At 42.5% G+C, this 14,120-nt stretch overlaps 2 protein-coding genes across 2 annotated transcripts; one reads left to right on the top strand and one right to left on the bottom strand.

The window, feature by feature from the left end:
• On the top strand, positions 1 to 12,294 carry LOC134287715 (homeobox protein 5-like; the record flags this gene model as incomplete). Its single annotated transcript, XM_062850287.1, is given in 2 exon segments — positions 1 to 171; positions 10,129 to 12,294. Coding segments are annotated over 2 exon segments (1,503 nt in total), but the record flags the coding sequence as incomplete, so codon positions are not given.
• Positions 12,295 to 12,430: 136 nt separating this feature from the next.
• On the bottom strand, positions 12,431 to 13,347 carry LOC109419967 (ubiquitin-fold modifier-conjugating enzyme 1). Its single transcript, XM_019694257.3, has 4 exons — positions 13,095 to 13,347; positions 12,899 to 13,030; positions 12,665 to 12,832; positions 12,431 to 12,607 (listed from the first exon to the last, which is right to left on the bottom strand). Exons 1-4 carry the CDS (start codon positions 13,215 to 13,217, stop codon positions 12,521 to 12,523), a joined length of 510 nt encoding a protein of 169 aa, XP_019549802.1. The 5' UTR covers positions 13,218 to 13,347; the 3' UTR covers positions 12,431 to 12,520.
• Positions 13,348 to 14,120: the final 773 nt, after the last annotated feature.

Genomic DNA, 14,120 nt, shown 5'->3' with positions numbered 1-14,120 from the left:
GCGGCGATTAACGGTAAAGAGGCATCCAATGGAACCGCGCCACGGAACGGTAAGGGCCACGGAGGCGAAAAATCCAGCGGAAAAGGTGGCAAAACGGCGGACCGATCGGCCCGGGAGCAGCACACCACCGGCAAGGAAAATGGAACGACATTCGGTGATCACGGCGGAAAGGTGAATCTTTTGAGATTTTCTTCTGTAATCGATGTCCCGTGACATTACCTAATCCCAATCACTTTTTTTCGATTCCTGAATCCGTTCACATCATGCAAAACGAATGAGGTGAACGGAATTAGGGACCAAAAAAAAGTGATTAGAATTAGGTGATGTCACGATATACAGGGTGTTAGGTTCCTGAGTGCAAATTTTTTAAAGGGTGATAGAGGACCATAAATGGTGAAAAAAATTGTTCTACGCATATGGTCAAATCTCAACCGTTACGTAGTTATTGAACTCCCCATGCTTTTGACTCCTATTGCCTTAACTGGCTATAACTTTAAAATGGTCAAACTTATCGCACTTTTTTAACCCTTATTCGAAAGATTATTGAATTTTCTATCAAATGGCATCTTTGAACCGATCGGTTTAGGTCAATAACTAAGTTTTCTAGAGCAAATAGCCTAAAAGTTGTGTGTTTTAATTTGTTTTTGTCAATTATCTTTGAAAAATGCGTAATAATTTAAAATTCTTTATTTGGCAAAATTGTGACCCCTGTTTCACTCGACAATTCGTTCTTTGGCATCAAACTTCTATCTCTTATCGTTTTCTTGCGATTTCGATTTAAACGTCGCATTTCAGATCAGAAATTTGCAATCGTCATGGAAAGCACTTTTTTCCGCACTGTGCCGCACATTCAAATCAAAATTGCAAGAAAACGATAAGGGTTAGAAGTTTTGCGTCAAAGAACAAATTGTAGAGTGGAACAGGGGCCAAAACTTTGCTAAAGAAAGAATTTTAATTTATTACGCATGTTTTAAAGATAATGGACATAAACAAATAAAAACACACTATTTTTAGCTATTTTGCTCTAGAAAACTTAGTTATTCAGCTAAACCAATCGGTTCAAAGATGCCATTTGATAGAAAATTCAATAATCTTTCGAATAAGCGTTAAAAATTTGCGATAAGTTTGACCATTTTAAAGTTATAGCCAGTTAAGGCAATAGGAGTCAAAAACATGGGGAGTTCAATAACTACGTAACGGTTGAGATTTGACCATATGCGTAGAACATTTTTTTCACCATTTATGGTCCTCTATCACCCTTTAAAAAGTTTGCACTCATGAACCTAACACCCTGTATAGCCTAGGGGTGAATAGCGTTTTACGTTTTTTTAATTCTTTATGTGTTTGACAACATTTGACTCACCATTTGGGGTTTTGGGGGTATCGGAATCTCCAGCTAAAAGTTAATCGAAATCCAAAATTTCATCATTTTGAATGCTCGGGAATTATTTTTAAAATGCATTCAAAGTATGTATGGAAAATGTTTTGTTCGGGGCAAACTGTCATATTTTTATCGATTGAACTGTCATTCTATGCACGAAGATTTAAACTGTTTTGTTTATTTAGGGAAGTGGAACCATCTCGGCAGGGGTCCTATTTTGGGCACTTTTCTGCTATAACTCAGCCAACTCTGATCCAATTGACACAATTTTTGGAACACGATGAGATACATTTAGTATCTACAAAATTTCAAGTCAATTGGTTTGAAATTGACTGAGTTATAGCGAAGAGTGCCCAAAATACCGGCCGCTGCCCAAGTGGTTCGCTATCCTAATCATCAAAACAGTGGAATTGGAACGCGATAAAATCATGTTATACTCAGAAAAATGAACTCTTTTGATTGAGCTATAGAAAACAGAAATATTTTATTCACTAAACAACCCAATTATCGCATACAGTCAGGTCACCTTTTTTGGGCACCTTTACTAATACGCCTTGCATCCAGTGGGCCGGGAATGTCGCGGCTTCGCATATATTGCAGAATAATTGATGCAGTAGTAGTATAGATGCTATGGGGTCAGCTTTGGGCATCTCGGCTGATATGCAATCGACCTCCGGGGCTCTGTGCTCGAACCAGCAATTGAACTGGTCATCAGGGTCGGTCAATAGTTGCCCAGACATGTCTTTCACGGGCATCGAAGCATTTACTTTAGTCCCACTGAGGCGACGTGAGATATCGTAAGGGAGACAAATGTCGCCGGTATTTGCGGCTTTCTCGCGTTTATCGGCTAGGGAGTCCGCCCACTCTCTTCTGTCTAGTCCCATCTACAGGGGTGTTTCACTTACTTCTCGAGAGCCGAATAGCGCTGACGGGCTACGGCTTTGGCTCCTTCTGTTTTCGCTCGCTCTATCGCGGCTTTGGCGTTCCTTCGGTCCTCTATCTTCCTCCAGGTAACATCTGTGATCCACTGCTCTCTCCGGGTGCGTAGCTCACTAAAATTTTTCTCGCCGATGATGATTAAGTCATTCTTAATTGCGCTCGATGTGGCCCTTCTAGAGGACTGCTGGAGTACAGTCAAAGCAGCCATCAACAACGCAACCGAGAGCTTTATCGGGTACGCAGAAAGGAATCGACGAAACGATTGGTTCGACGAAGAGTGCAGAGCGGTTCTGGAGAAGGATACAGCGCGGGCGGTAATACTGCAGCATGGAACCCGACAGAATGTGGAGCGATACAGACAGAAGTGGAAGCAGCACACCCGTCTCTACCGGGAGAAAAAGCGCCGCCTGGAAGAAGCGGAGTGCGAGGAAATGGAACTGCTGTGCCGTTCACAAGAAACACGCAAGTTCTACCAGAAGCTCAACGCATCCCGCAAAGGTTACGTGCCGCAAGCCGAAATCTGCAGGGATAAGGACGGGAGCATCCTGACGGACAAACGTGAGGTGATCGAAAGGTGGAAGCAGCACTTCGACGAGCGAATGGCGAAGATAATGTACGCACGGAGGACCAAGGCAGTGGAGGAAATGGCTATGTTAGTGCAGCATAGGACGGGAATGAATCAACTCCCACGCTGAGGGAAGTTAAGGATGCCATCCACCAGCTCAAAAACAACAAAGCGGCTGGTAAGGACGGTATCGCAGCAGAACTCATCAAGATGAACCCGGAGTAGTTGGCCACCTGTCTGCACCAGTTAGTAGCCAAGATCTGGGAAACCGAGCAGCTACCGGAGGAGTGGAAGGAAGGAATAATCTGTCCCATCCACAAGAAAGGCGACAGGTTAATGTGTGAGAACTTTAGAGCGATCACCATTTTGAATGCCGCCTACAAAGTGTCCCACATCATCTTCCGTCGTATTTCACCTAAAGTAAATGAGTTCGTGGGAAGTTACCAAGCCGGTTTCATCGACGGCCGGTCGACAACGGACCAGATCTTCACCGTACGGCAAATCCTGCAGAAATGCCGTGAATACCAGGTCCCAACGCACCACCAGTTCATCGACTTCAAAGCGGCATACGACAGTATTGACCGCACAGAGCTATGGAAAATCATGGACGAGAACAGCTTTCCCGGGAAGCTTACCAGACTGATAAGAGCAACGATGGACGGTGTGCAGCGTAAGGATTTCGGGTGAACTAATCAGTTCATTCGAATCTCGACGGGGACTACGACAAGGTGATGGACTTTCCTGCCTACTATTCAACATCACCTTGGAAGGTGTGATGCGATGAGCCGGGCTCAACAGCCGGGGTTCGATCTTCACGAAATCCGGCCAATTTGTCTGTTTTGCGGATGACATGGATATTATTGCTAGAACATTTGGAACGGTGGCAGAACTGTACACCCGCCTAAAACGCGAAGCAGCAAAGGTCGGACTGGTGGTGAATGCGGCTAAGACAAAGTACATGCTGGTAGGTGGGACTGAGCGAGACAGGACAAGCCTTGGCAGCAATGTTACGATAGACGGGGATACACTCGAGGTGGTAGAAGAATTCATCTACCTCGGTTCCTTGCTAACGACTGACAATAACGTGAGCCGTGAAATACGAAGACGCATCATCAGTGGAAGTCGTGCTTACTATGGGCTCCAGAAGAAACTGCGGTCAAAAAAGATTCACCCCCACACCAAATGTACCATGTACAAGACGTTAATAAGACCGGTGGTTCTCTACGCACACGAGACATGGACGATGCTCGAGGAGGATCTGCAAGCACCCGGAGTTTTCGAGCGACGGGTGCTAAAGACGATCTTCGGCGGCGTGCAGGAGAACGGTGTGTGGCGGAGAAGGATGAATCACGAGCTCGCTGCACTTTACGGCGAACCCAGCATCCAGAAATTGGCTAAAGCCGGAAGGATACGATGGGCAGGGCATGTTGCAAAAGTGCCGGACAACAACCCTGCAAAGGCGTGGAGCGCAGAGAGCACGATGGGCGGACCAGGTGGAGCGTGATCTGGCGAGTGTTGGGCGTGACCGACGTTGGAGAGCTGCAGCTGCAAATCGATTATTATGGCGGCACATTGTTGATTCAGTATTATCATGAATTTGATGTTAACTAACTAAATAAATGAATGATTGCGCTTCATTGAATATCATCAGCACAGTTCTCCAGCTCCTCGACGAAGGACCTTTTCACCGCAGCGTCTTCCAGTCCAGGAAAATTTTGCACCGATAAGAAATCTGGCGTTCGATTTCAATAAGTCGAATCTACATAGGAATCATAGTAAACATATGACCTATTCAAAACGAACGCCAGGAATAAAACATCGTGTGAATACGAAAGTTTTTGAAATGGAGTGTGAGTGTGTCGTGGTCGTGTCCATCAGGAAATTCCACACAAGGCTTTTTGCAAAAATTGTGTCATGGTTTGTTTTTGGAACTAGGAATACGTCTTGGAAAGCCTCCCAGGGCTTCTCACAAGTCTGCTTCCAATGTTTTCACGCCAGGCACATTTTAGGATTCATTTTGAATTCCTCCCGTAGAGTATTCCGAAGTATTCCTAATAACGTTTTTCAAGAAGTCTATTCGGGATTCTCCCTTGAGAATTTTCCAGGATTCCGGAACTCTGATTGATTTTTCCTAAAGTTTTACACGGGAATCGTACAGAATTCCTAGTCAGAATTGCTACTAGATGTTCTTCCGACATCCCTCCCATAGTCCCTCGTGGGATTTTCACGGGGTTCCTGCAGCATCCCCTAATAAACGAAAACCATACACGGACCGTACTGTAGACGGTTCAACAATGCCACATACTGTTCAAATTGTATTCCGAATGGGTGGTTAAGCACATCTTATGGTTATCGTTTATGCGGGTCTTGCCCAAAAATATTTAGGGTAGGTAATCATGAGTTGGACCAAATTGCTGCTTTCTGAAGAAGCGGGACTTTTGACCGATTTTTTCACCCACATGGAAATAATTCCATCGTCTCATATTTCCAAGCTGATCAATATCATCAGCGAATCCAAGCAGCTGAACGAACTTCATGAAAATCGTTCCACTCGTGTTTATCCCGCTCTTCTTATTACACCCTCTAAAGCGGTGATTCCCAAAGTTGGGCGAAATTGCCCCCCAGGGGGCGTAAATCTGGCCAAAGGGGGCGAAAATTTGAAAAACCAAAACTGGGGGGCGAAAATACTGAAATGGGGGGGGGGGGGCGATTTTTTAATTAAGAGAGAAATATCAGAAGTAGTAAAATACAAGTCCAGAATGTCAATTGAATCATTCGGGGTACTCACTAAACAGATTAAATTGCTGCGTAAGCCAAGTAGAAAAATTAGCCACAGAATGTCAATGTCGCGAGTGTTCGTGTGACCAACATCTAGTTTGCCACGCCTTCACAGCGTCAGTACCGGTCCTTCAAGTGTCAAACCAATTTTTATAGCCAAAACAAAACATCCGCAACAACATGTGTATTTAACCCTAAAAGGGATACCTGGGGTCCATTGGACCCCAGGCGCCTTTCAGAGCTCGGCTTTGATGGAACACACTCAGCGAGGTGACGAAACTGAGACCATGAAGGTATCCCTTTTAGGGTTAAAAATAATGGATAAATACATCTGAGGTATGGAATAAAATAAATTAATTTATTAGCTGCAGCGCCATTAGCGATCTAATTTCTCATACATCTACTGTAAGCCATGATTTTCTGCTTATTTGAAATGTTTCATGATTTTGCGAATGAAATAATCAAAGATTGCCTTGGTGATCGCGGCATTTAATCTGTTTAATGAGTTTACGCTGTTAAGTGAATCCCCCTATTAAAATTCCCTGGCATTTCAAGTTTTTTTTTTGTTTCCAAGATCATTAAAAAATGTTTGCTTCGAGGTCGATTGAATTTTTGAAGAATTTGTGATGTTTATGTGGACTTTTTGGCAAAATTTCAAGCAAATAAACAAATAAGAATGCTACACGAATTTTCGAAAGAATTGCTAGGGATTCTGAAGATTTAATAAAATGTAGGGTCTTGTACCATTTGGGCAGGTGTACCTATTTTGGGCACTTGCCACTATAACTAAGTCAATTTCAAACCGATTGATTTGAGTTTTTGTATAGAGTAACATACTGTACGTGCCTAACTCTTTACAAAAATTCAAATCAATCCGTTTGAAATTGACTTAGTTATAGCGGCAAGTGCCCAAAATAGGTACACCTGCCCAAATGGTACAAGACCCTATATATTTATTTTTGTCCAAATTATGAAAGGGATAAAGTTTTTTGACTTGATAAGAAAGTTTCGTTTTTAAGCGTTTTTATGGAAATTTCTATCAAAACCATGAATTTTAAGATGAATCTTAGAACACTTTTCGGGTGAAAGTTGTCATACATTGTTTGAAAATATTTCAGAGAAGCTTCCCGGAGGGATTCAAGACATTGCTTATTACTAGCAGCTTATTTGCAAATTTTCCACAAATTCAGTGTTGAATTCTCTCAAAACCGAGTAATGACTGATAGATGTCTACTTATTTGACAATAAAAAGTTCTCCAATTCAGAGCAAGTTTGTCAATTTGGATCACTGGCCTTTTCTTTATTTTCGATTACTGAGCAAAGCTGACTACATTTGAAAATACACCAATATATTCCTGATTTATACTTTTTGCATATTTTTGTAATTGTTTTTTCAATTTGCCACCAGTCTTATTTGAGTACTTGTAACTAAACATCTCGCGTGTTGAAGAACACCCTTCTAGAACACTAATAAAACATCTGGTTGAAGATAACGTTCTGTTTTGCCCGATTTTGTTCAAGAATATGTACAGCACAAACATGATTTCAAAACGTATTGTTTTTACATGCAATAATGCAGTATTTTTTCAAATGCAAGAAATCGATGCATTTGCAAATCAACTCAATGAAAATGAGAGCGATACTATCCCAAGTAACAATCCTTATTCTATTTGTTTTTTTTTGTTTTTATGATAGCTTTTTCGGAACATTGCATATTCTAGTTGATCTTATCAGAGTTTCAGCTGAGCACAACTATTCTTCGTCAATATGTGGTTTTAAAAACACCTCCAAGAGTACTTGAGGTTCAGTTCATAAAACCATAAACACAACAAGAACTGTTGAACTTATTTTCAGTTTTATAAGGTTCTTGTAGTCAAGGATCGGTATATTCGCCTCACTCCATTCATATTCACTCCTCTTTGCTGAAATGAATCGAGAAAGATGCAGCAAACGGATCATCGTGATCAAACACGCAACCCCATCACCAGTGGGAAGCGATGAGCCAACTGCTTAACATGAATATTCGTTGCCATTCGTCGCAGTTTGGATCGCAAGCGAATGAATGAATGGCGAATGGTGAAGAATGCTGGTGAGCGATCGAAGCGGCTATTATCATAAGTAGAAGAGAATTTCTGCATGTAATGCATACATTTTTACTGTATTGTTGTTAAAATGCTAGATTAGCAAAGAAAATAATTCGAAAACATCAAAAATTCGTATGTACAACATCAATCGTATCACTCGCGAATCGCATGCGCTGGCGATGCGAATGTGGACGAATGAGTAGTTTCCAAGTGTGGCTTCCCACCGTTCGCCGGAGTTTGCTGTCGTCGCTGACAAGCATACACACGAACTAAAGCGACAACCATTCGCTGCTGACTGTCTTCGAATGTGGAAGAAGATGAAAAGTGGAAATCAGGAACCCTGCTTGTAGTTATCTTCAATCATCCGTTCTTGATCAAGAGCAACTGTTCTCGCATGAGAACAGTTTGGTACATGAAAAATACAAGAAAGAATTCAAGCATCAGATTTTGATTCTCATGGTTCCATTATTGCTGCCAATCAAGAACACCTACCTGTAACCCAACAGCGACGCGGTGCAGTGCCAAGTTCCTCCGGTTGCAGCATCCGAAATGAGGTGGGTTTGGTCATCCAGGACGTCGATTCCCGTGCAATCGGAGTTGCAATCATCGATCTTCAAAATCAACAACTACCTACTTACCTGTTGGAAGTGCTGACCGGAGGAAGGAGGCACTGCACCGCATCAAGGCTGGTTATCGAAAAAGGTGTGCCTGGTTGGCAACGGTACCGGGCTGGAAATTAAATTCATCGGACGAGATTCACAAAATCCACCGCGGTGCGATAATTTATTGTTTGTTTACAATTTGGCGTACATGATTTATGACGTTCTCAGCGGAGTTTGCATAAACCTACATCAAGAACGTTATAAACCTGAGTACTCTTGAGTAATACTTCTTACCCTTGCATAAGATGAAATAAATTTAAGACGTTCTTGATGGAGGCCAACCAGGCTGCATTGAGAACTTTATAAATCCTATTATTCTTGAGTTATGCTTTTAGCTCTGGCATGAGTTGAAATAAATTTTAGACGATTATATGGTGGTGTTGATTAAAACGGGTCTGGTACGTTTGGCATAAGGCCATTTGGCATAAAGACATTTGGCATATGGACGTTTGGCATAAAGGACATTTGGCATAAAGGACGTTTGGCATAAAGGACATTTGGCATAAAGAGACGTTTGGCATAAAGGACCCTGGAGAAAAATTAAAGAACAGCCTTCAAGGGAAAGAAGGCAAACTTGTTGTTGGTGCATTATACTCGATCTCTAATTTTTGAAATAACCTTTTGCTTCCATGAATTTGATTGGGGAATGTTCCTTCTTTTATATATAGACTGTTCTTCGTCGATACAAGCAATTTAGATTCCGGTAATGGTTCTTTCCAGCAAATCATCCTTGTCTGCATATTATATCCATAAAAATTAATACATTATAATGTATAATTATCCTTCTTTGGAATACTTATCATTATTTTTCGTTAAGTATGTAGTTCACTTTTTACTGAAATCATTTTATGCCAAACGTACTTAATGCCAAACGTCCATTATGCCAAGTGTCCTTTATGCCAAACGTCCTTATGCCAAATGGCATTATGCCAAACGGAATTATGCCAAACGTACCAGACCCGATTAAAACCATCAATAATGGACCGACCACCGGCCTAGATTTCAATGGAAGCCATGCTGAGAGAAATCATGAGCAATGTTCGCATGACCAGGAATAATATTTTTAAATATTTTATTATCTAGTGCGTTATAATGAAAGCGCGTTGCAATTTTTGGAAGTATCTTGCAACATACATATATACGATGAATTTTGCTTGGCATTTGGCATCCTTGTTCACCACGGAAATATTTCCAATTTGTGTAATAAATTAATCCCGATTACAATAATGTGTCATTTTCATTGTGTTTTTAATTTCAATTTAATTCACCAATATTTTCTGTCGACATAAAAGCTGCATCAGCAACAACTCCGACAAATTTATTATCGTTTTATCGTGCACTTGAAGAATTCTAGAAGGACTTGGGAAGCACAACAAGTTTTAAGAGAAATTTAAAAACAACTCTCCTAGAGCATCTTAGGATGGGCCTCTTTGGTCTTATGGCGGGTTTATAGTTGAGTTGATGCCGTTTTGCAGAGCAATTTGGTTTACGCATGGTTTTAAAGAACAGGTGTTGAAGAATACTTCAAAAGCATAATAAATTTAATTTTGTTACTTGGGTAATTTAGATATATTAATATCGATCCATCGTCGCCTTGATCAATCGTATCAGTTTATCCGGGAATCCGGTTTTGTTACGCAACCTCCATATCTCTACGAATCTGTTTGTCAGCATTACAATAAATAAAAAATATATTCATCTCATTCTTCCTTTTTCCAGAACGACTCGTCCCAGCCCAAGAAATTTGGAAAAACTCCAGGCCGTGAGCGCAAATCCAACGGGGGCAACAAGAAAGGCTCCAAAACCCTACACAAGGCCCAAGCGCTGCAGTTCTCGTCGTCCAATTTTGGCAAATCCGGTGTCAACAGCAACAACGGTACTGCAGGCACCAGCTTTTTCCTCACCAGCAACAGCATCCCCTCCGGTGGAAGCCAAATCCTCCCGACGCCACCCAACAATGTGTGGGGCGAGAACCGGGCCCGCTTTAGTGACGTCGTGGCGCAAGCTACCACCAGCAACGCCGCCCTGGACAGACCTAGCGGAAGTGGCGGAAATGCTTCTAAAATGCTGAACTTTGATTTGATGGGTAATGGTATGAGCCTTGCAAACAGCTTCGGAGTAGGTTCCAATGCCGTGACAGCTCCGCTTGTGCCGGTGGATCATCTTCAAGGTGATGCGTCAAAAGTAGCCGCTTCACTGTTCGGAAAGGCGACAAAGGACGACAGTTTCATTTCGATGGAGAAGAATACGAACACAACCGGAGGATCGGAACTGGGCCCCATTGGAACGTCGAAGAAGTCTCCATCAGCCACGCCGAAGTGCTGGGAACCATTTGGAAACGCTATTCAACGACCTACTTCGGTTTCCTTGAACAACGATTTGCCTGGTGGTTCCGATAGTTATTTTTCGCAAGCTTTTGGAGATTACAATCATAGCAACGGTGATAATTTCCATGGAAACAGGAGAGATCTTCAATCCCAGTCGGCGTTTGGAACACTAAACACCAATAATCATGGATTAGGAGCTTCCGGAGGCATGGATTCCGTCCTAGACCCTAATCAGATGGCGCTAAATCAACGCGACTGGGATGCCAACAAGATCCTTTGGCAGATGCTTCAAAAGCACGAGGAATTGAACTCGACATCTTCTATGATGAACTGGAACTCGCTTTGGACAACCCCTCCGGTATTCTCCCAGGCTGGCCATATCCAGCATCAGCCACCGAACCCTGCTGTCTCCTCTGGTATGCCCATGAATTCGCGACTGACAAACAGTTGGCTCAACACGGGTGCCACATCGCGGCCCCCGCAGATGCCTCTTCGAGCACCACCCGGATTTTCTCCGGTAAAACCCACGCCTAATCCCTCTCTGATGGCACATCAGCTGAATGTCCTGCAACAGCAGCAGCAGCATCAACAACAACAGCAACAAGACCAGGCTGGCGCCAATGCAAGCGGCACATCCTCCGTTCCGGCGTACGATCCGTTTCGCCTGAGCTCCATCTGGGCTCCGGCCAACTCCAGTGGCGACGTATGGAATGAGAAGCAGTAATCCGGAATATCCGGACGCCTCAAAACAGATCCCTACTCTGTTTTGCGAATGAACAAAGAAAGTAACAACACTGCTTATTTTACTTTACACCTTTATTTTTTAATTCCTTGAACTAGTTTTTACTTGCAACCGTAGATACTCATCAGAAGAAGGTTTTGAATTAGAAACTTATTTTTTGTTTGAACGCGCTGTGATTAAACCCCACAAAGCTATTCTTTTTTGTAACTAATCCTTCTACATTCAGTTTGAAATGTTTCTACTAATTTTATTTTAGTTTTTTTTTCTCCTAGATTACTACTAATAACAAACAATGCACCTAGGTTCATTTGTTTTTCTCTTTGGTTACTGAAAGCTGCTATTCCAAAATTGTCACTGAGTGGAATAGATCGAACGCCGAGGCAAAACTTGCAGCCATCAAGCTAAATATAATTGGATTTTGAAAGCTTCGAAATAAACAAGCAAAGTTAAAATTGGAAGACGTACAATTGTATTAAAAAATATTCAATACTTATATCTTAAACAAACAAATAAGAAGAAAATGAGATGCTAAAAGCTGAACAAAGCAAAAGAATTGTAACCTGAAAAACACAAAGTCGAACCTGGTTTCGAACGGGATTTCGTTCCGATTGTAATGCGATTTTCGAGTGACTACTTCCTCCTTATCTATGAGGAGATACTCGAACACACACGTCTTACACTCACAGAAACAGAAGAAACACAATACATGATGATGACACCCACACGCTAATGGATCTTACGCGCTGATGATGACGATTGGATACTCGAGAGCAAGAATAATAAAAAATACACCAAACTTACGTTTGGAACAATGAAGACACCATTCGTTTCAATTATTGGACCGGGATTTCTTCGAACGGGAAAGGTTTGTGTCGTAGCGGCATGGGAACTGCATGTGGTGGGTGAAATCTTTTTGGCTGTGATATAGCTAGTAATGCTGTTTCCAACTGAATTCTGCCTTAAGCTATAAAATCGAACTTTTTTCGAATACAAAATTCATTAACAAAAAAAAATCAATACAGCATTGTAAACTAAATACGATTTAACTGGATGTTTCTCCTTTTTCCTTGTAAGCAACGACTCCCTTCTCTATCAAATCCGGAATTTCAACAGCTAACCAAGGCGCGAGCTAAAAACGCAGATCATTAAAACCACCTTCTCCGTTAAACCTCCTTCAAATACTCACCCCAAGGGCCATCGCGTGCGCTATGCCAAATTTGGGCACATTTCGTGACCACAGCGGTTTAAAATGGTCCGTTAGGCAGATCTTGCCACCGCGGTACATCTTGGCCGTTTTGCCATCCAGCTCGGGCAGGGCAATTTCCGGCGCCGTCGCTGGGTATGTCACTGGAATCTGATATCGAGATCAAACTCGTTAGCTATAGGAAAGTTTCAATCAACGAGAAGGAAGAACACTTACGTCAAACTCCACATCGAATTCGTACTTGAGCAGGTTGTGAACGTACCAACACTTGCCGAACCACTTGGTACCCTCCTTGTTCGATTCGAGCCGGAACCAATCCGAATCGGACGATTTGTTGTTTTGCACATACTGTCAAAAGAAAAATAATCGATCTTGCGTCATTTAAACGAACAAAACATGTTTGCAACCCCACCTTGATCAGTGCTTGGTATTCCTCCTTCAGTCGTTGAACCCAAAGGTCCTTATCGCGGGGGCCTGCTTTCGTTTGCAGGAGTGGAATGCTGCTCAACGTTTTCCTAGTACCTTCATCTACCATTGTTGAGGATTCTAGCTAAATAATATCACTGAATTCACAAACTTTACAGGAAAATATGCCACGAAATCACGCACCAAGTATCAGGTAAAACTGAATGTTTTGGCTTTTTCAGCACACTTTGACAGCTGATTCTCCAACGTGTCACGAAATGCGAATTGGAGTGAAAAGAAGCAACAAAAATGCAGCTGCAACATGCAACACCATGCAGGCCGAAGTTTGCCGATGTAAACCCGCTGTTGACCTAATTGAGTTTAGACATCGATGTTTAGACGTGTGCGCCGCTAACGCGCCGCTGTCACGGAGTTTTTTTTTAATTTGCCGTCACCACATGGAATCAGAAATCAACCCAAACATACACTGAACGAAAACCCCATCCCGAAATCGACTGATTTGTCCGACCATCCAGTCCAAATTACCAAAATCGTGTTTTCGAATGACGAACCAGTCATACGGCAATCATCCTAAAAAGCGGATGACGATAATCTTATTCGCGTATGAGTCAACGCACGCTATGTAAATGAATATTAGTTGCAGAACGAAGGCCACACAGATGCACCGAATTTATTGATCGATAGCGTAACAAGTTCCTTGATCGTGACACCCGGGTCGTTGACGATTTCGCGTCGCATGTGTTGGTCATGCCATCTTTTTTGAAAGGGTGCCCGCGAGGGTACCCTGACTACTAAGCACATCATGTTTTGAGAAGGATAGCGGTGACATTAATGTTATCAATCGCTACAAAACAAGGTTGCTCGACCATATGGTCGGCAGTCTATTTTCATATCACTGTCATCCGGTTTCAGGATGACATCATTCGGTCGATGGACCATACGGTTTCCGACCGAATGTCGTTAAGGGGCGTGATCGTATCGCCTCTCAGTCGATTTTGGACGGGAGGTTTTG

This window comes from Aedes albopictus, chromosome 2 (genome assembly GCF_035046485.1).
Source record: "Aedes albopictus strain Foshan chromosome 2, AalbF5, whole genome shotgun sequence".
Classification (NCBI taxonomy): domain Eukaryota; kingdom Metazoa; phylum Arthropoda; class Insecta; order Diptera; family Culicidae; genus Aedes; species Aedes albopictus.
Note: the sequence above shows the minus strand (reverse complement) of the source record. Positions and strands in the feature narration are given on the sequence as shown.

Coding starts and splice junctions, on each gene's coding strand:
- LOC109419967 (XM_019694257.3), bottom strand. CDS start 13,217: ATGGTAGATGAAGGTACTAGGAAAACGTTGAGCAGCATTCCACTCCTG. Junction 13,031..13,094: donor AATACCAAGCACTGATCAAG/GTGGGGTTGCAA, acceptor TTCTTTTGACAG/TATGTGCAAAACAACAAATC. Junction 12,833..12,898: donor AATTCGATGTGGAGTTTGAC/GTAAGTGTTCTT, acceptor TCTCGATATCAG/ATTCCAGTGACATACCCAGC.